Here is a 21,795-nt window from a genome sequence, read left to right on the forward strand (position 1 = left end):
CAATGTCTTTGGGGCTGCAATGAAATCTCCATGCCAAACCATTTATTATAAAAAATCGTTTAGAAATGTTATGTAATCCAAATTATGACAGCAATATAGCAGCTGAGGAATTAATGTTAAAAATAGGAGCAAATGTAAATTATCCTACAATATGTTTCTTTTAGATCCAAGCCATTGCTGTGGATAACTAGCAATATAAAGAAAATAATTAAAAATAAACAAAGTGAATGTTTTAAACAACAAAATCAGATTTTGCTGTTGCCTTGGATTATATATTTTTTTCTAATTCCACACTCATAGTATGTGTATTTTAGTTGATTTAACTGAAAAAATACTTTTTTTCCATTGATGAAGTGATACAAAGAACATTGTATAGACATTTTCCATGACATTAAACTAAAAATCAACAATTTGATTGCAACCACAAATGAGCAAGAAAATCTTTAATATTTGTATACTTTAATAAAAACTAGCACAGAACAATCACACCAGTGGGCAAAAAATGTTTTATTTACTTTATTGGCTTCTTCAAAAAGTGACAATAGCTTTTTATTGCATAAAACTAAAACGTCACAACATTGGCTTGAATAAAAGCACAGTTTGATATCTGGCTACAATACCGATGAGCAACATGTACTTTACCCCTGATCTAGTAGTTCAAATACATTTTGTAAATAGGCAAAAATATATAACTAGCAGTTCTAATTTTAGTTTTCAGTATATGATGCACAGACATGCTATAAGCATTAATTACAAAAAGCTAGGCTTGTAGGAAGATTAAGGTAGCGTTAAATGTAGAGGTAAAAAAAAAGATATTCATAGTGTTAGTGAAACGGTACAGTGAGGATGTGTAACGTCTGTGAAGAAGGATAAAAGAATCAAATCAAGATTATAACAAAAAGATGAGTACACGCTTTACTTTACTACACTGAACTGACAGTAACTTGGTTACCGTTATTGGCAGACATAAATGCTCCTCTTAGTGATGTTGCGTAGCCAGTAGTGATGCTTACAAAAAAAAATCAATGTGCTGCAAAAAAAAATTGATAAATGCCCTTAGAGTGTTAAATGTGCTCTTACTCCCCCATCACAACATCTGAACATTTCTGTTCTGATTTAGAATCATGTCATTAATCATCTTAACAGCTGAAAAATCTCAGGAAGGCCAGCGAAAATGGGAATACTTTTGGTACGTCCAATTGAATGAAAGCAGGAAATACTGGAATTGATTGCACTGTCAAAAATCTGCTCAGTGTTCCAGACATTTTTTTCTTGGACCGAACAGCTACTGCCATTAGGATTGAAGTGTTTGGAGGATAATTTGAGATGAGAAGATGGTTATTTATCTTTGTTTACAGTGGGACGACATAACTGCTTTCACAGACTGAAGCTGTGACTCAAAAACGCCATCGATCGAAGAGCTGGGAAACAGAAAACTGTCAGGTCGATCCTTAAAAACTCACAACAAATCGCTGGTTCTCCTTTTTTTTTGCTTGAAATACAGTGTGCAGAATGTATTTGGCAACATTTCTTCCACTTGAAACAAAGATTGTAAACGAAAAAGGTGGATAACCAGTGGGAGAATATAATGAAGACATTCTACTGTCTGTCTTTTTTACAAAACATCCAATCTGTTTTAGAAGGCCTCGAGAAATTCATAGCTTTGTCTGTACAGTATACAATATCAAGGGTTCACTTTAGTCCAAACCCCTGTCCTACATCTAGGTTGATTTTTTTTCATCAAAACAGCTGTAATTACACTTATGGAAGGAAAGAATCTGAAGCACATTGTTTTTACATACTAGTGTGTTTCTCCTGTGAATGCAGGCGCCCTCCCCACTAGGAGTCACACCCCCCTATAAACTGCTGTGCTGCAGGACGTCTCAGAGGAGAGAACACTTCTTGCTCTTCTTCTTTGCAGGTGGAGGGCACAGGACGGCCCGAATAGCCTCATCGAAGACTGTTTTAAGGCCACGCTGAGTCAGGGCAGAGCACTCCAGGTACTTGACAGAACCTGAGAAAAAAATTACAAGCAGGGTCTATAAGTCCCCAAAAGAACGTGGCTCTTTACGGATTTACTTATTTCTGTGAATTAAAGCAAAAACGTCATCACTTACCGATCTCTTTGGCCATAGCTAGACCTTGAGGATAAGTGATAGGAGAGAGTTTCTTCTCCTTCAGTTTCTCAGTGGTTTCCTTGTCATCTCTTAGATCCAACTTAGTTCCCACCAGGATGATGGGAGTGTTGGGACAGTGGTGTCTCACCTCGGGATACCACTACACAAAAACATAAAGCTACTTTAACAGATATATCCAAATGTATAGCTGCAACAACTAAGATAAAATATGTTTTCCCTTTTTAGGCTTAAAATGTCACAAAATAAGAAAAAGCACTCCTGTTTTGTCAAAGATAGATAAAAACGACACCACTTTAGAGTCAAAGGAAAATGCAACTTCCTGTGTATTTCTATCTCTTCAAAACACAAGAGCCATGACGCCTGCTGCTTCACTGGGTTCTTAAATTGTGATCTGACTTTACTATTGATGCTGAATTTTTAAAATATCCAAAAAAAATGCAATAAACATAAAAAATAAAATTCTTAGGGGATAGTCAACATTAATAATTGAATACGGATAAAACGTATGTGTTTTTGTCCAGTATACAACATAAAAAGTAAACTGATAACACACTCTGATGGGTATTATTCTTTCAATAATTTTTCAAAATAAAAAAATAAACTATACATTAAAAAAGAAAAACACTTCTGTAATGATACAGCTAGCAAAATTAAAAGTCAAGGCGTTGGCACTATTGTAGTATTACTTTAAAACAAAGAAAAAGAAGTGACAGATTATTTTGTCATTTAAATTTCTACAAAGCTACAAGGCTCTCCCAACACTTTTGAGAAACACAATAATCAAAACTCAAATATGCTGTAAAAGCTGTCCAAAAATGGTTCATATGGTTTTTCACAGGCATGACAATCCAGATGTTTCTGTAGTGTTTTAGTGCACCACTAACCTTGGCACGGACGTTTTCAAATGAGGCTGGACTCACAAGTGAAAAGCAGATGAGGAACACATCCTGGTAAGACAAGGACAAAAAAAGGGTTCAGAGTCCATGAAATTCATTTCCTGTTGAGCAGAAAAAACAATCACTAAGACAAGTGTGTTCAACTTTCTTGAAAACTCCCTTCTACATCCGTTTGCCTCATATGTTCCCGAAGAATTATTTACAGAGGTTATTAACTAAATGACACCTTGTCTGACTATTTTAGTCATTGTACCGTCTGTGGGTAAGAAAGTGGGCGGAGTCTGTCATAATCTTCTTGTCCTGCTGTATCCCAAAGGCCCAGGTTCACTGGCTTTCCATCCACCATAACGTTAGCAGAGTAGTTGTCAAACCTGTGAAGCATTTATACAAACTCAGTTTTGACATTCAAGCCTTGCTACAGATTTATGAAATTCTTTGAACGTTAGATAAAACAAACAGATAAGGTCTTTTGTCAAAAATCAAAGCAGTGTACATTTTCAGCTTGTTCTCAAACTGACATAAAAGTAGAATGTACATTTTGTAATAATCTAAAAGAAGAGTATCAAACTCCCAAAAAGGATACAAAAATAAAGCACAAAGTTAATAGCAAGTCGCACTTCTGGTAATGAAAATGCATTCCACTTTACACATGCTGCTCTGAATCTAAACAGCTGCCTGCAGAAAAGATAGTCACTTCTCACGTACAAGGAAACTAATTTTCTCCCATAAAACCAGTTGAAGAAATAAAGAAGGTTACGCAACAACTGTCCAGAAGACGAATGACGGACAGCTTAGCCATCATGAATAAATAAACACTCACACTGTGGGGATATACTCTCCTGGAAAGGCATTGGTGGTGTAGCTGATGAGTAGACATGTCTTACCCACAGCACTGAAAAAGAGATGTTTTGTTCAGTTAAAGTCAGGTTTAAGTAGGTTGATTATCCAACATTTACAAACCCTAAAACTAGTTCAAGCTTTCTAATTAATATATTATCAAATTATCTGAAATAACTAAAACTATATGGTTTGAAGGTGTATATGGAGGTTTGTTTTGGTTTTTAACAAACAGAGGAAGAAAAATTATGAGTCACTTCATCATAAAAAGCAGAATCAAATTAATCCAATATCATAAAATCAATAATTGATTGTTTACAATCATTATCATCTCGTTTTATAGAAGTCTTGTGATAAAAATGAGTGCACTGATTTCAGGAAATTCGCTTTTTTTTCTCCCAGACTAGCTGATGAGTAAGCAGATTCTTTAAACTTGTGAAACTTTACAAAGAACTGCTGTCTTCTTAAGAGTTTCTTCAAGCCGGAACTGAAAACAAAACAAAAGTCGGAGGTCGATGGACAACTCCGCTCCAGTGGGACAAACCGCACCCTCGACAAGACGTTGCAAGTGTGTTTATCTCTAACATATTACACACCAGAGTATCAATATTAGCACATTGACAATCCTGTCTTAAACTGTTGCAAACAAAACCTACTGATTTAAGTGTTGGGTAACACAAAAACACGCCCGTGTCAACACAACACTGCCAATAAAGAAAATGAATTTCAACTCTTAAAAAAATAGTATTATTGTTTATTTTGTTCAGAAAATAACTTTACTTAAAGCAAAATCATTTAAGATCAATTCACTAACTTTTGTGTAAATAAGGGAAAATCTAGAACACGGTTAATGCAGAACAACAAAATGCCCTGGGAAATATCAACACAACAACGACATTAAAATGATCTACATAGCACACATAAAGTATCTGAAAGTCCAATATTGCAACTGATAACTTAGCTAACTTAACCAGTTCAAAAATAAGACGCAAAATAGTTTAACCAATTGGATGTCGAATGACAACGTTTCGACATTAATGACGTTTTGCCACCAAAATTATCGATTAAAGATCAAATATACCCGTCACTTTAGTTAGGTTTAACTTACCCGTCTCCAACAACGACACACTTTATGGCCTGCATTGCGCCGGAGCTACAGGAATGCTAAGTTAGCTCAGAGCCAGTTAACGTTAGCTCGAGTCGCTTTTCCTTTGTCCGCAACTCCTCTCAAGTGAAACTACCCAACAGTCTTTTGCTAATAGCCGACCGTGCTAACGCAAAACTTCCTAAAGGGAGAACGGCTCGTTGTTAAATAAAGTTGCGACGACTCAACTCGGACTTTAGGTCAACTTAACTCAGAAATTCCCTAGCAACATTCCCATGCTTTCGTGAGTAGCTCTATGAGTTACGGAGCAAAACAGCGGCCACCACCCCTAACGAGAGAGAAAAAAACCGAAGCCAGCTCTACAAGATAGGGCATCCGGCGCACGCCCACAGACACCTTAACCAAAAGAAAAGATAGTCTCAAATAGGCAGTTAAAAATATCAAACTCTACTGATCAAAAACATAAAGCTAAAATATGTTGATTATTAGTTTTTGAAAAATAAAATAAAAGACAATGGTCTAATGAAAACAAAATAAAAGAAATCATAGTAGACGGAATATTTACGGTGTGACACCGAGAGAGGAACTGACGTCAGTTTTTACGCTTCATGGATTACAATGGAATTTTTGCTCTCAGGTTACGTGCCCTACATTTTGCCTTCCAGGCAAATTTAATTCTCTAAATTGGAGTTAGAGGTTTAGTTTCCTCTTCCACTACTACGCAACAATAAATTATATTCAATTATACCAGCAAATGTGCATTACATTCTTAAATAAAGAATTAAACAAACCCATGAACATTTAATTATAATACAAAAATGTTTTGTTGTTCTAGACATCTAAAACAATCAATGATTAGTTGATATAATTAATTAGTCCCCAATTTTGTTTTGCTTTTCTCTTTTAAGATTTTTTGATGAGTAGTTAAGTTTCTGTTTTAAATCAACTTTCCCAGCCTTTTAATGGTGCTAAGTCAACACATATGTGCTAACTACTTTAAAAACCTATTTTATGTTGTTTTTTTTGTGTGTAGTTTAATGAGAAACAAAGTAGTTGGATCGGTGGACATCTTTATTTAGCCACCACCCAGACCTTTGAGTCTTTTCAGTCTGAACTCGGGGTTCATTTTAACCCTGATTTCCTGCACTTCCGTGTGTCACAGTGATATTTGTCCCCGGTAGAAAAACTTACAGGGTGGAGCAGCTGCCAGCACCACCGCAGCAAAAGATGGAGCTCGTTGTAGGTGAAAGATAGAGTAATGGAGCTTCATCCACCACCCACAGCCATTGTAGCTTCACCTCGCCTGTTGCCTTCGTAAGCCAACAACACACCGCTCAGGGTTGGGCTTTATGGCGAGTCTGTCGTATCTTGTGCTCCGGTTTTCGGGCTCCGCTGGTCGGACTTACGGACTGTTCTCCAAAGGCTTGACGAGGACTTTGTTGATATTTTTTGATCTCGCTTGGCGGCTGAGAATACGATTCCCCTACTTTTACTTGGTGGCCTCAATGATGTTCAACGTCAGATTACAGGTAAATATTTACACTTCTGTTTTCAGACTGACGAGGGATCTTGTCACCATGCCAACAGCTGATGGGGGGCTAGAAGGGAACCTTTGTTCTTATGGTCATTTAATCCCAGTTTAAACCGACATATAATCTCTAATACATATGTTTGGGTTAAAAAAGCATCTCTTAGCCCTGTTAATTTGAAAAAATACATTAACAAAATTTGATCATTATTGAAACAAGTTCATATTAGTAAAAAAAAGAAAAAAAAAAAAGAAGTGTTTTTATTCAATCTAAAATAAGAACAGTACTCAGTAATGTGTGATCATTTAAGAAAAACATCAACACAGATATTTTCACCCTTAAATGAACCTTTAATCCTGCATAAATATTGTATATCAGCTGCTTTTATTGACACTTGAATTTTTAAAATGGAAAATGTGACAATTTTTGTCTTTTCTCAGGTCCACATAGAAATCCATTGAGTCGTCAGTGTGAAACCTTTGGGCTTTAAGCAGTGAACGGTAAGCTCTGCCATGCTCTAGCTACCTGAAAAGGGGATTTCTTGCAAGCAAATGTGGGGATTTGGTAGAATACCGTACAACTCAAATAATATTTAAAGCAGGAAATGGCTTATTAAAAAACCTATACTAAAGTTGTTTATTAAAAGAGAGAAAAATATAGAATTTTAGGGAAAGAGATACATTTATTTTAACACTATACACAAGACACCCACAAACAAAAAATTTGTATCCATGTGTGGAGCGAGACTGTGAAACAGTCTTAAAACAATGTCCAAACATAACATTTTTTAAGAATAAATATAGAAATATGATAACTGATAGATATAAAAAAATATAAATAAACAGATATAGCTGTAAATATTTATGAATATAAATTTGAATTGTGTCAAGATACACTTGGATGTGTTGGGTTTTAAATGGAACCAAAGACATGACGACTGTTGGTTGGATGTTTCTATGTGTATCTTTATCTATATATTGGTGTAGTTTCTCATTCATCCAGGTGATGTAGTCTAGAGATTGAGTCATCGTAAGTGGTCTTAAAAATGTTTCTTTCTTTGAAACATTTGGCCGCTCATCCAAGTCGCTCCATAAATCGACTTATCCACATGAGTTTATATGGGTATCTGAAAGTGAATCTGTGCTCATTAGAGAGAACAGGACAGTAATAAGTAGTGGGTGGACTGGTTGGGAAAAAAAAATTGGTCTGGGGCATTCAGGTGGGAATTTCTAAGGTTTTACTTTTTCTCACTCAAATATTTATTCATTTTTTTTAGGCTAATGTTATTTGTATAAATTCGTGCAACCAGGCACAAAAACCGACTATAGTTCATGTTTGTCACACGTAATACATCCATATTTTTAGCGTAACCAAAGCTAAATGTTTGGATCCATGCATGTAACACATAAGTTCAGCACTCGCCGCACATATTTAGAAAATTACCTGTGAATATTCACTTTCTATTTTACCTTTACTAAAATAAAATATCATCATCAAGCGGGTGTCTCAATGCAGTAAAGTGACTTCTTTTTCTCTCCTCATCAGGTGCCCTCATAAAGATCTGCTGCCTTTGCCAGTCAAAGGTGGTCAGGATGTGTGGAACCGGAGCGCCCGATGAGGACCGACTGATGGATGTGGACAGAAAATAAGCCTCGTAGTTACTGATCAGTTTACTCAGACTGTGAAACTGCCCCGTTCCCTCTCTGAATATGAAATGCGATGATTGTCACTTGTTTGTCGCTCATTTGTCCGATGTGTCTCAGGTCGCACTTTGTGACACCTCACAGCCAAAATCTGGATGCACTTTGCTTTCCTCCTAGAAAGGTTTATATTCACAGCATGACATAAACAAGCTTGTTTTTTCTCTTGTGACTCAGACACTTTATGAGGGGGGAGATTAGTTATACAGGCGGTACGTGTTTTTGTTTTCTTTACAGATATTTAAGGGAATCTGAACTGCTTGGACTGGAAATCTTGCATGTACAGGATAACCAGAAATGTTACACAGGATTTTTCTCATCAACAGGTTTTCCCTTCTGTGATTCTGTATCTCAGTCTGACTGGAGAGGTGAATTAATTATTTCTTACATTTTTGTATATCAGTTTGTTTGGTTTAGTGTCGAGATATTTTTAAGGTCTGAGCACTGACCTTTTATTTACAGTCTGTTGCACCAATGAAAATAGTTGAACTTTGATGAAATAAATGAATGAGAGCAACATTTTCTTTTGTATTATTTATACATATATATTAGCAAGTTTTTATACATGTTTTGCTGTTGCAAATATTGATAGATAAAACCATCTAAAATGACTAAAGTAATTTTTAAAAATGCACACATGCTTACAGAAGCCCAATGCAGCAAATTATGGTATTCAGAAAATTTACAGTCTTTTTTTTTTTTTTATTAAACTTTTGTAGTTAAAAAAAACTAGGAATAAAATGCAACACTTTCTCTACTTAGCTAACATTAATCTGAGGAAAAGCAAAATCATGCTTCTAGAAAAATTTTATGACTGATTTTGAAAAAAAGAAACTCAGTTAAATATTAGTTGAATGTTGTTTTCAAGGCTTTCTTCATATTTGAGCTAATTTAACAGTAAACCAACTTTACCAGTTTTACAATTTCATTACAATTAAAAGCACATTTACATTTAAGAAAATAAAGGAATGACTTTAAAAAATCATTTTTTTTAAGTTTTAATACCCCATGTGACAATAGCTGCATATTTAACCTCTTTTCCCCCTTTTCCCTACTGGAAGATTTATATAAATATGTGTATATTTGTGTAATCAGTCCAACTTATTTTTATATGGGCTGGTTCTGCAGTGTAACCTGAGGTCTCTGGAATTAGAGGGCCTCCTGAAACCCAATAACTGTTCTATAAATGCATAGAGATGACTACTCAGAACTGCTTAATATTGATTTTTCTTTAAGCTCTCTCAGGGAAGAAATATACACTGAAAAAAATATTTTAAATGTTTCCTTTTTATGCCTTCCATGTTTTCTTCAAACACAAATCTTTGTTCTATTAAAGTCAATTACTGGTCTTTAAAAAAAGTTTATCAAATGTGATTTATGAAGAGCAAGCTTTGTCTAAATGATTGTTTCTCTATATAATCGATATTATACCTTAAAAGTACTACTACTTTTTTTGATGCCCCATGAAATTATGACTGTAGCACCTTCTGACCACTAGGGGGCAACATATTATCACAGTTTTTGAGTATCTTTACATTTGTTTTTGAGCAAAATCCAGCAACTGTCAGATCTTTTGAAGTAGAAGATGAAAGAGTTAATTAGGCAATATAAAAAAAATCTGTATTTTTAAATGTACATTGCTCCACTTATGTACAGTTTTAATAGATATGTTTTTTGTTGTTGTTAGAACTCAGTACAAATAAGAAATGTGTGATGAAATAACCCAGAATATCATTTTTGACCTCTTTAAAAAATATTTTCAAAATACATTTTCTTGATGCAAAATATCTCCAACAAAACTTCCTCTAACTCGTCAGTCATGTGCCAGGCTCCAGCGTAAAACCATCTATAGTTGCCAAGGCAACTGCATTTCCCAGTGTGACAGTCAAATCTTTCTGTCCACCCCCTTTTTTCTGGAAAAATAAAAAGAGGATTTATCGCTCAGGGATTTGTTGGGGAAATATTTTAATAGGGTTTTCATTGAGGACTGGCAGAGCGAGGGATGTATAGATGAGGGATAAGTGAAGTTATCTTTACCCTGTTTTTGCCCACCGACTGTTTGTACCCTCAGAAAAGAAGAGGGGGAGTGGGATAAAGATAAAGTTTAGCCTTTGGCGTCCACAACAGCAGCAGCGCACATGTTTTATTGAATGGGTGAGAATGAGTGATAATACTGCAAATGGAAATTGCTGTGATTCAGATGGGGACTCACAACTGCATTGCAGTATTTTAATGTGCAACCCACTTTCACACTCATTATTCTTGGAGCCCAACATTTAATTTGTGCGAGAAAGTGAAATTCTAAGCCTTTTTTCTATTGGAAATTTTACATTTTTATCAATTAAAATCCTTTTTTTTCATTGAATCTCTAAAAAAAACTTTTTATTATCAAGTTAATTAAACTTCACAAACCTTTTTTCATACAAAGGTATGTATTTTGGTAAAATTTGAACCTACTTGATTTAAATTGTTAGATAATTGACAAGAAGTTAAATTTTTATTGTCATTTTTTAAATGAATAGGATTTTGAGAATTGACAAAAAGTGGAAAAAACCCAAACAAAAATTAGATAAAAATGTTGGCACCAATAAAACGGCACACATTTGGAGAATAACTTTATTACAGTTTTACCAGTGAGCAGCAATTAACACAAAAAGTTAAGTTTAGAAGGCTGATACGCATTATTCAAGTCAAGCTCCCCCTCATTTTAAGCTTAATGGTTGACAGGAGTCATATCTAATGAGGACAACCTTCATGTAAGTTAAATCTAACCCCTTTGATATTGCATCTGATATCACAATGTTCACAGAAAAGTGTTTTGATCAATAAAGTTTTTATCAAACTGCATACTCAAAGGAAAAATCGATTAGGTGATATATCGCGATATTTTGTTTAGCGATACTTGAATCGAATGAAATGCAGACAAGACGATTTAATTGTTTATGAGAGTTTTTCAGCGTCTTTCTTTTGTTTTCTACCTAAACCCCCGACCACTAGTTCTATACCGCAACAAAACAACAAGATCTCACCAGAACCAGCTTGTGTTAAATGTTAAGTCAGTTTTTGTTGTTATGAGACGTGTACTACTTAGTTTTTTGTTGTTTTTGGTATATAATCTAAAATAAAAAGTAAAAATTGTTCAGGAATAGTCTTGGGATATATTGTGATATGTATCGTATCACCAGATGCTTGCCAATACTAATACTCATATTACAGGAAAATAAAAAAGTGTTTTAATCAGACTTGTGTTTAATCAAAGTAGAAATGCATGCAATACCTATATTTTACATTTCAGCTTTTTATTTTTCTGCTTTTTTTTCCCCAACAAAATATTCAATAAATATAAATTCCCTTTTTGTATGAATCAAAATCAAAATGTTCCTTTTTTGTTTTAGAGTTGAGAGGAATTCCTCAGAGTTTGGTGACACTCTGAAGGGGTTTCTGTGTGCTAACGGCTTTTGAACTTCAGGTAAAATATAAATATATGTATTCATCACCACACATCTAAACTTTACTGCGTTTAGATCTTTTTTGGTGGAGTTAAGGTCTGTTTGTCTAACATGTGATTAAAACCCCACATGTATAGACAGATTACTAAGTACTATTAAACATTAATCCAAATGATGTAAGCTGTAATGCATTAATGCTAAAACAGGGATGTATTCTCATGTAAAGTTTGGGTGAGATGGAGTGTGTGTCGGGTTCTGATGTTCCAGTTTCCCCCCTTAACCTCGTTGATGGAGGAGAAGAAGCATATGAAGCATATTGAGTAAAGCGCTCAAAAGGAGGATATCAAATGCAGTAATGAGCGTCGAGTTGACCTGAAAACTGAATCAAAGGAGTGGGGGGAGGAGAAGAAGAGGAAGCAAGAGAACAAGGGAGGAAATATGGAAGAAATGGAGGAAGGATGGGTGTTTGCATTCACAAAAGTCATCTTGCCATCTTGAAATGCGTCCGGAGCAAAAAAATGAATAAAGAAGTGTAAAAGATTGTGAAAATGCACTCAAAAATACATTTTTGAAGATTACAAACGATTATTTGCTTTCCTTACAGTAGTAATTTTTTTTAGAATCTTAAATTGTACGTTTTTTATTGACAATAAAGACTACATAATGTTCTGAAATTGGTTTGTATTTGATTTTTGTATATCCAAAATGAAGAAAATAAACTTAAACACCAACTTCAAATTACTTTGTTTGACCTTATTTACAAGAATTTGGGTTTTAGCTGCAGCAGGTTTCGGGAGGTCGTCCTCCAGACGTGGGGTCTCACTCGCAGCTTTACATTCAAGGTCTCCTTGCATACACTGCCGCCTTTGTGAGAGCGCATAAAGACTCCACTCATATGTGTCCTTGGATCCAGAGAATCCGCTCAACTTTGCCCTTCAGTCAGATGCTGGCAGGAAGGACGTGGTGGCGATGCAGAGCTGGATTTTCTTTTTTAACCGTGGAGGGAGGAGATCCTGTGACCTCTGTCACATTCAGGCCATTAGCCAAAATGTGGCACCGTCAGCCCGTTCAACAGGAAGGACATGGGGGTCCCTAGTTTTGCTCAGTCTCACGTTGACTAATGTTTGGTGAATTTTTATGGAAAATAGAAACATATATGCACCTACCAACTTTGTATTTCTGTTTACAATTATTTGGAATCTCTAATTTGATTTAACAGCCAGTTTCAATACATGATACTGAAAAATATACATTTTTTTGCCTTTTTAAGTGAATAAAAAGCTCATTATTTGAAAAATTTTAGCACTGATTTCTATGTAAACAAAATTAAAGATGTAGAAATATAAATTGCTTGTGTTGCTCAAAACCAGTAGAGTATCTAAGGAATAATTATAAAAAAAAAATGAAATTTTACTTTGAAAGGATGTGATTTTAGAGGCTAGGGATGCTGGGGGGTTGCTTATCTGGTTAATTAACTATTGTGGGGGGGTTGGGAGTTTGGAAACGAGGAGGTGATCACCCTGGGGGCATTTTGGCGGTGACTGAAGCATATGAAGCAGTTTGACTGCTCAATCAGGTCACGTGAAGTCGGTCAGAAGCACCACAAACATTTCCCATGATAGTCGCCCTAATCTGTAGAGCGTGCACCCCCCCAAGGGTGTTTACTGTCTGCAGCTCAGGAGACAAGCCACACATGGTCACTTCAGGCCACTGGTGTATTTTGGTAGTTAATTTATTCCATTTTTTCATGCAAATCTCCAAAAAGATTAAGTATACTCTCTACAAAGTGATAGTTTCGTTACTTTAAATGCATTAATTTGAGCCTGTGTGTTAATTTTCGTTTATGACTGAGGAAATCTGGGCCATCACGAGGTTCCCTTTATGAGTCATAAACTCATAAACATGACATTTATGAGGAATAGAGCAAACTGAGCGGGCTTGTGTGTCTGTGAGAAGCAGACCCATGAGCATGGAAGCTTTTAATGAATCTTTCAGTGAGGGTGTTCTGTTTGACAAATCCTGCAGTGGTGGGCAGTAAAACATTCATCTAACCATTTTCTCAAGCTATCAGAAAGGTTTTGCACATGACCTATTTAACAGTCGTAGTAAAATTCCCAGCTGCTTTACATCAATTCCTCACTTCAAATATGGGAAATAAAGAAACGCTTGGTTAGTTTAGGCCTCAAAACAAAGAAAACTTCAAGCGAAATTTCCCTCTAAGTAAATATTTCCTATATACTTCCTTGTTTTCTGTGGCCCTTGCAGCATCAAACAAAAAAATACAAGGAAAAGTCTGGCACGCCAGGTTTTTTTTTTTTGCCCTTCACAAAGCGGCGCTTATTTCCAAAGTTTCCTTCAAAATAAAGGATTATTTCCACAAGAGTTGCTTCAAGCCTGAGTGCAAAGAAAACAAATACTAACTGATGTCTATATCCTCATATCCTGTCTACTTCCAAGCACAATCATGCAAAAATCATGCTGCAGGGTTTTTATTTCTCCTTTTATTTTGCACTTTGGTGCATTGAGCTGGTTTGTGCTGGACTGATGAGTCTTAGTGGGTTGTGTGTAATCCTTTTATTCTCCTAATGCAAAAAAAAAGTAATTTGAGCTTGTGGGGGTACAGTTTAAGTAAAAAGAAAATCAGATTGGCCTAATTAGAATGAAAAGAGTGGATAAATCTCTTTTCTTTCTAAACAAACCAAGAAGAAGCGTGGTGCTGACATGAGAAACTGTGTCAGGAGGACTGATTATGTTATGGCTGGATAACGCCGCTCTGTTTAGATTGAGACTGAAACCCTCTTCTCAAAGTGACACCTTCGACTAAATGAATGAAGACATTAAAACATCTGTTCATGCTTGACCATTCGAGTAATCCACACAGGAAGTGAAGCCACTCCTTCTCCGTGGAAGCTGGAATGCTGTAATTAAAACCACGTGTGTGGAAAAGAGGCAACCTCTTCAAATATAGGAGTGTGCGTGCGTGCGATCCAAAAGTGCACTTATTTTGAAATGTAATTAGTCTCTGTGGGTTTTTACAATGCAGGCTTAAAGAGATTTGGAAACATTTGAAGCCTCTACTAAACCAAAATTATTTCAATTATTTTATAGTAATATATGTGAGATCTTATTAGTTCAAATAAAATGTAACTCTTAAATACTGACAAAATAATAGATTTAGCAATAAGGTACAACTTAAACATATTGCCATCTTAAACTCAAACATTATACCCTCTTCTTTACTTTTATTATTATGAATATTATTGCAATTTTAAAGAAGCACAATTTATGTATGACAAATATTAACCTTTGTGTTAAGAAGAATACTTTAAGCTGTTTACTGTTACAAAAATCAGTAAATCTAAAAATGTATTTGTTGAAATGATCACATTTAGTCAAATTTTCCATCAATTTTTTTGCCTAAGCAGAATATAAAATTGAACAGAAATATTATATTTTGATTCTTTAATTTTGAAAGCAATGGAAGGGCAAAGAATAAGTTCAAGAAACCATCACATGTATCAGTTTTTAACGTATTATTATTATTATTACTATTATTATTATTATTATTTTATTATTATATTTGAAAAGCATGACCTTGTGTAACTTTTTGTTTGTAAATTCATTATTTGTGATTTGACCAAAGGTCGAACAATCATTATTGATCGGTTTGTTTTTAAATCTCACTGCTGTCTGGAGTCACGTGACCAAAAATCGGCAAGTAGAGCTGACGCGCTGTACGAGATCTGATCAAAAACGAGTTAAAGATGTTGACAAACACAGCTTCCTGTTTGGTATTTCAAACTAAAAATCACGGCTTAACTGACACAAGAGATACTTTTATTTTGGTAGAAACAAAATGCACTTCCGGTTGTGTTTCTTCTTCACGATTGTAGACTTGACGCCTGCTTTCCAACCTGCTGTGGCTGTGACAGTGGAGTGGAGGCGCATTTGGAGGAACCACGAAGGCGAGCTCCGTCACTGTGGGTTAAAATACGACCAGCTTCTGCTCCAGAAACACATCTCTCAGTGACGGGGAGACAGACGGCGACGGGAGGAGTTTGGCTGGCGACTGTGAGGCGTAAATGGCCACAATATTCCCTACAGAGACGCTGCTGTTTGTGAGACTACCTGTATAGCAAATGCGTCCTGTGCATTTGGACGTTAATTTTTTATAAAAACACGTGACGGAGGTTTCTTTCTTTCTTTTTATTTTATTTTTCTACATTTTTGTCAGTTTTTGATCTCCTTGCTACAGTCATGGACGACGACAACCAAGGTAGTGTACATATTTTAGTGTCATCACAACCTTTGACCAATAACCTGTGCAGAAATAACAACAATAATAATATAAGAAATATTATTATAAATGCAAATAACTCTGATGACAAAATTAACAAGATTTCTGATGATTTCTCCTGGATTTGATGAATTTGAGCAAAACAATCAGGATGGCAGAGAGCATCCCTGTACTGGAGACTATGTCTTTCTGTGCAGACTTTTAAGTTTTGTCTGTTATAAGCTCTAGATCTGGATACATTCACTATATTTTTGCTATAACTCATAGTTTTCAATGAAAGGGCTCCATCAGGGACCACAGACAGGATCCTGCAGACTTTATCCACTTAAAAACACAAAAGCTGCTTTGGAAACTTTGAGCAGGGCACTTTCAGACTGGAAGCATTGGCAATAGTGGAATAGTGCTGTTTCTTAATGCAACAGCATGTAACACTAAAATGATCTAATGCCTATAGGCTTTAGGATACTAATCTAAAACACATATTGTCCTGTAGTGTTCACTCCTGCAGGAAATGACTAATTTCTGGGGTAGACCCTACATGGCACCTGGGCATAGAGCTGTCGCGGTTAACATGTCTGTGGACCTCAGACATGCTGCTATGCTTTTATGCTTAGCTTTTTTGCTGTGATGATTGACAGATCTGCAATGATGTTTTGCTGTTTCTTCCTCAGTCTGTTCCCTTTATCTGATACAGATTTAGCCAGGAAAAACGGCTTCATTTGTGCATTAAGCAGCATACTTGGAGCGAACACCTACTCACACCCACATATGTGGCCACTTTGTGCGAGTGATTGTTTGGAGGGATGAGGGGAAAGCAAACCACAGAACTAGGATTTAAGCTCACTTGGATCACAGGGAGAACTGTCACTAGGTGACAGGTTGGTTAAGAAAGTTTCTACCATGCTGCTGACATTCTGTTTAGCTGAGAAGGCAACAGCAAAGTGAGATCTAGTCGTAGCAGCATAGAAGTTGAGATCTCTGAAGGGAAATAGGAAATGTTTGTGTGAGGAAGAAGTGCCAGAGCGCAGATGGAAAACTGCCCATGACGGATGGAGCACTGCCAAATGAAAGACGGCGGAAAAAAAAAAAATCTGCGACGCAGTTACGGAATCAATCTGTTTTACAGGAGAGTAATTCAGTAAAATATTCTGACCCGAGTTAACCCACAAAACAAGTCGTCTTCTAAAACCAGCTGTCAAAGTGGGTCACATTTGCAACAGGGACTCATTTATTCTTCCTTCTTTTATCATTTATTTTACTCCTCATTTGGATGTGTCTCATCAAAACCATAATCTGGAATAATTCACATCCCTTATAGATTAAACGAGTACTTTGATTAACTATTTGACCATTGTAGCCAAAAAAAACAATTAAAAAGTCATTATCTCTATGTTGCAATCTAGTTTAGCTGAAACAAACCCTGTTTCTGTGCACCAGCATCACATTTTCCTTGTTTTATCTCCATCTACTTGATTCATTTTTGTTGAGATAATTGAAAAAAATAATTGAAGATATTTCACAACAACTCCCATCTCTCCAATCAAAGTCAAAATGGAAGTGGACCAATGTTTTTATAAGAACGAGGGTCAGATTTGTTGTTTTTTCTGTTCATCCTCTGTCCAATTAAAAAGCACGATGACTTGCTTTGGCAGAATTGTTTGCTCTTTGCAAGGTTTACAGATAATAGGTTGGTAGTAATCTGCCTGACACGTGTGGCATTCAACTTCACAAAGCCTTCTGCCCCGATACTCTCTCAATGCACAATATGGGAACAAAAGACCGAAAGGCTTTATTGGAGCTTTGTGACACACTGTGGCTTGTTGTAAAGCATTCCTGCTCTGCATGACTGCGTTTGACAAACTTTGTCTCCACTGCTTCATTACTTTTCATTACGAGCTGCTTACAGTGTGTGCAGTGGGGGGGCGATATGGTTTGAATCGGGGCTTCACTGTCATGTGATGGCTTACGATTTTGGTTATAGTGATAACCAGTCATTTGAACTTGGCAGGTGAGTGTGTGAATGTGTGTTGCAGAGTAGGGTTAGGAAGGTCACCGCAGCTCAAATCAGGCAGTGAAGAGCTGAGCTTTTCAAACAGATCTCTTAGATTGTCATGCTTAGGCTGCAGGACGGTTTATTGCTGTAAATGGGATTTAGGATTCTGGAAAATTAGTCCTGCAGCTTTTCCTCATAGGTCTGTCAAGTGGTTGATGTGGGAACATCCTTCAACCATCAGAGGAGCTTTTTAGCACTTTTATATGTTTTTGAGAGGTGGATTCACCTGTATTCTGGGAATTCAAAGTTTGTGAGATGGTGAAAGATCGAGTGATTGTTTTGTGTAAGAACCAAAGGGCCCTGCAGGATGCTAGGGAGCCACAGTAGGTGGTGGAAACTAAAAGTCCCTTTTTATTTCCTGGTAGAAGCAAGAATGTTGTTACTTTCTTTCAGTGCATTACAGCCAACGCCGTGGCTTCCACACCTACTTCAGTCGAGAGACTTTGATTCATCAACCTCAAAGTCCAAAAACTTCTCTTAAAGCCTTGACACTTGTGATCTTAGCCACACAACAGCTTTGAAAACATCACTTTCACTTAATTTCATGAAATAAAATGTCTAACTTGTGTCAGGACTTTCATTCCTTCTCTCACAATATAAACTCCAAATCTGCTGCTGGTCTCATAAAGGGAGAAAAGTCATGAGAAAGTAACTTTAAGTCTTTTTTTTAATGTGTTTTTATCATCGATTAGGATTTTTACATCAATTCCCAATCAGTCGGCAGCCTTTTTTCAGTAAAATCATAAATAAATAAAAAATATTAAAAGTAGTGGAGCAAGAAATGCACTCACAGGGTTAAAGCAGAAAAACACATCAGGATTCGTCTTAAAAATGCCGGTTTATAAACCATTCGATTGTTCTTAGATAAAACTTTTGAGAGACCTTTGAAAAAGGGTGATTAATCCTGATCCATATGCTTGGTCATGCTTGTGTTCGGGTTTTTTAGTCTAACTACCGCTGACTTTTCTTTAGTCCCGTCAGTCGGACTCGCCTTTGTGAAAGAGCATGTGTCTTCCTCTGTTACGATCGCGCCGTGCTCAAACTGCTCCTTCGCACTGGTGGCCATGCTCATGCCGTCAGACTCATTCTGGCTCATTGACTCTCAAAAGTGGGCACAGAGAAGCAAAAAAAAAAGTCTGGTTTCCATGAGAGGATCAGCTTTACTATAAAGACTTAAGTGTGCGTTTTTCATCTCTGGCTGAAAGGTCACTGAACACAGAGGGTCCTTGTTGAGTTTGGCCTTGCAAGGATATCAAATAGCACGTTATATTTACCCGTGACATCCCCGTATTGACTCAAATGGGACTCAGCAGACTTTAAGACACAGTGAATGATACGGAAATTAACTTTAGATTTAGCAGGCTTGAGCTACTGCAACAGTACGGGCCAAGTTTCAAGTGAGCATAAACCTCCAGGGACCTCATTCTGCCTTAAAATATAATTATTTTTTAGAAGTTTGTAATGAGAAGACTTACATTTTTGTTTGGAGAAGAAGGAAAAAAAAAGATTTTTCTTTTGATCTGTGCAGTGGAGGCCCACGGCTCAGTGCAGTCACAGATTAGGATCTGTCTCTGCAGCGTTGCGATCATCAGGGGATGATAGAGGTTAAACGTGTCATGCTATATTTCGCCTTTTTGGAAAGGCAGCTCAGAACATGCCAGTTTCCCAAAAGTCTGGCGTCATAAGCGGCATTCAGTTCCAGCCAAATAATGCACTCATCCAATTTCTGAGGAGGTCCTGCCTCCATTTATGTAGGAAAGTGTTTTTGGTCAGAAAGGTATGAGGCAGAACAGTGTGAACAGGAAAGGGACTGTCGGAACAGTTATGTAAGCTCGCAGATTGTTTGACCTGCAGGAAAAAGGTGTATCCCCCAAAGACTGCCATTCGAACACAACCTTTAATTGCTACAAACGGTCCACAATCCTTATTTTTCAGCACTTTTAACGACCACTTTGGAAGATTGTTTCTGCACAATGTTCTGTTATATAAAAGTTAGCTTATATGTGCAGCTTTAAGACGTAATTATAAACCTTAACAACGTCCTGGAGGAAAAATGCAACAGTCTGATAACCTTCCAAACCCTCATCTGGTTCTTCTATCCCATTTATCAGGTTTGAATTCCTGCAACCCCCAAGACGATAGAGGTATTTTGCTGAGTGCGTTAACATCCCCGATCATTTTCTTCAAAGGAATGTCTCCAGATACAAATTTTTGTTGCACCATCTTTTGCTTTTTTACAGCAAAAAACGACTTTAAAAAGGAGAATAAACGAGTGAAGCAGTAATTCAAATGTAGATTTCACTGCAACAGCTGTCTAAGCACTTCAGCTAAGTGAGCGTTGGATGTAACTTAGCCAATAACTCTGTTGTTGTTGCCTTTAATCCTACAATCATATAAAGCTTTAAAAGGGGAAACAAATGCATGCATACTGTAAGAAGAAAATCCATCCTCTTACCCTTATGACCTCCATAGATGGATGATTTTATAGCTTAGTCCCTTCATTGGTGATCAGACCTTAGTATTAGAGCTTCTACAGGCACTGGTGTGAGTTGAGTCTTTTGTTGTGTTATTAATCATTTTATATTGAAAAATCGTGTATTTTTTGTAACTCTTTCCAGTTTTGCATCTTTATTAGCTTTTCTTTAACAGTTGATTGTAAAATACATAACATTTGTCCTTTAGATGCTTCCATTTCTAATTGTATTATTTGACTGTCTTGTTTTTCCTCAGTCCCTAAAATACAAACAATTAAATCAAATCCATCTTTACATTCACTTTTATTACAAATATCACATCTTAAACACCTAGCTGATGGGTTTGCAAGGCTTCTGGCTGACTGCCAGCCTCCTACAACTCATTTGTCTGCTCTCTTGGGTCTCACCTCACAGCCGCTCGAATGTAACATCTGCTCTTAAGACGGGGGTTTGTACAACTCATGGATTCTTACAGTAGGTCAGTAACCTAATTAAAGAAACAACTTTTTTTAAGGTGTTGCTGCATCATGCAAACCTAAATCATATTTTATCATGAGAGAAAAATAGGCTAAGGTCGTTGCAGTCTTCCACTTTACTTATCAGCTGCTCTGAACAGCAGCAGTGTCTTTAATTGAGAAGAGCTGGTGAGAGTGCGACAGGACTCTTGAGCAACCAGCTCGTGAGGATTTTGCCTGTGCAGTCCGGTCAGTTTGCATAAAGCTTGGCAAAGAAGACGAATAGGTGCGTCGGTGGCACAGATTCAAAAAGAGACCAACCGCTGCAGTCAGATTCTTAAACTAGGTTAGTGGCGCAAAAGCTCAAAGCAGCTGTGTTTACTTCAAGCTCCTTTTCCCCCTCCCATATGTACTGAGCCACAAATGTATACAATGATGTTACTTTGAGTGTGTGCATCTCTCTTTAATGATTCCATAGAGGATAAGTGTGGGGGGGTGAGCCCTTTTCAAGCGTAGTCAAATGTGGGAGATCAAGAGGGAAGGAATATGGATGACAGCTTGAGGATTAAAGGGTCAGCGGCTCTTACATGAGGTGGACTGCTAAAAAAAAAAAATGTGTTGGAATATGTCCAAAATATATTCCTGAAAAAACAAAAGTGGAAAGAAAAGTTGACATCCTCAAAGTTTATGGTATTTGTAGTTAGAATATTTGACAATCAATTTGTATTTCCTTTTGCTGTAGTAATTTAATAAATAGAAAATTATATAAATGTGAAGTTGTTTTGAAGTAATTTTACAACAGAAAGTATTTTCTATCCCAAATTTAGCAAAAATAAATTTTTTTACTTGTTATGCAACAATG

General features: G+C 36.5%; 2 protein-coding genes and 1 long non-coding RNA gene across 3 annotated transcripts in view; 2 read left to right on the forward strand and 1 right to left on the reverse strand.

Annotated features, from left to right (window-relative positions):
• Window positions 1–488: 488 nt before the first annotated feature.
• LOC112146455 (ras-related C3 botulinum toxin substrate 1) lies at window positions 489–5,559 on the reverse strand. The gene is made up of 6 exons (XM_024272288.2): window positions 4,980–5,559; window positions 3,855–3,926; window positions 3,288–3,405; window positions 3,023–3,085; window positions 2,118–2,277; window positions 489–2,014 (listed from the first exon to the last, which is right to left on the reverse strand). Exons 1-6 carry the CDS (start codon window positions 5,012–5,014, stop codon window positions 1,884–1,886), a joined length of 579 nt encoding a protein of 192 aa, XP_024128056.1. The 5' UTR covers window positions 5,015–5,559; the 3' UTR covers window positions 489–1,883.
• A 555-nt stretch (window positions 5,560–6,114) lies between these two features.
• On the forward strand, window positions 6,115–8,724 carry LOC112146450. Its single transcript, XR_002919274.2, has 3 exons — window positions 6,115–6,505; window positions 6,946–7,005; window positions 8,051–8,724. It is a non-coding gene; the product is annotated as an uncharacterized LOC112146450 (long non-coding RNA).
• A 6,818-nt stretch (window positions 8,725–15,542) lies between these two features.
• The window catches only part of LOC112146449 (cytohesin-3), a 33,184-nt gene continuing 26,931 nt past the window's right edge, over window positions 15,543–21,795 (forward strand). Inside the window, exon 1 of the mRNA XM_024272282.2 lies at window positions 15,543–15,930. Within this exon, the coding sequence (XP_024128050.1) occupies window positions 15,912–15,930 (19 nt within the window). The 5' untranslated portion in view covers window positions 15,543–15,911. The remainder of the gene's footprint in view (window positions 15,931–21,795) is intronic.

This window comes from Oryzias melastigma, linkage group LG8 (genome assembly GCF_002922805.2).
Source record: "Oryzias melastigma strain HK-1 linkage group LG8, ASM292280v2, whole genome shotgun sequence".
In the NCBI taxonomy this organism is placed as follows: Eukaryota; Metazoa; Chordata; class Actinopteri; order Beloniformes; family Adrianichthyidae; genus Oryzias; species Oryzias melastigma.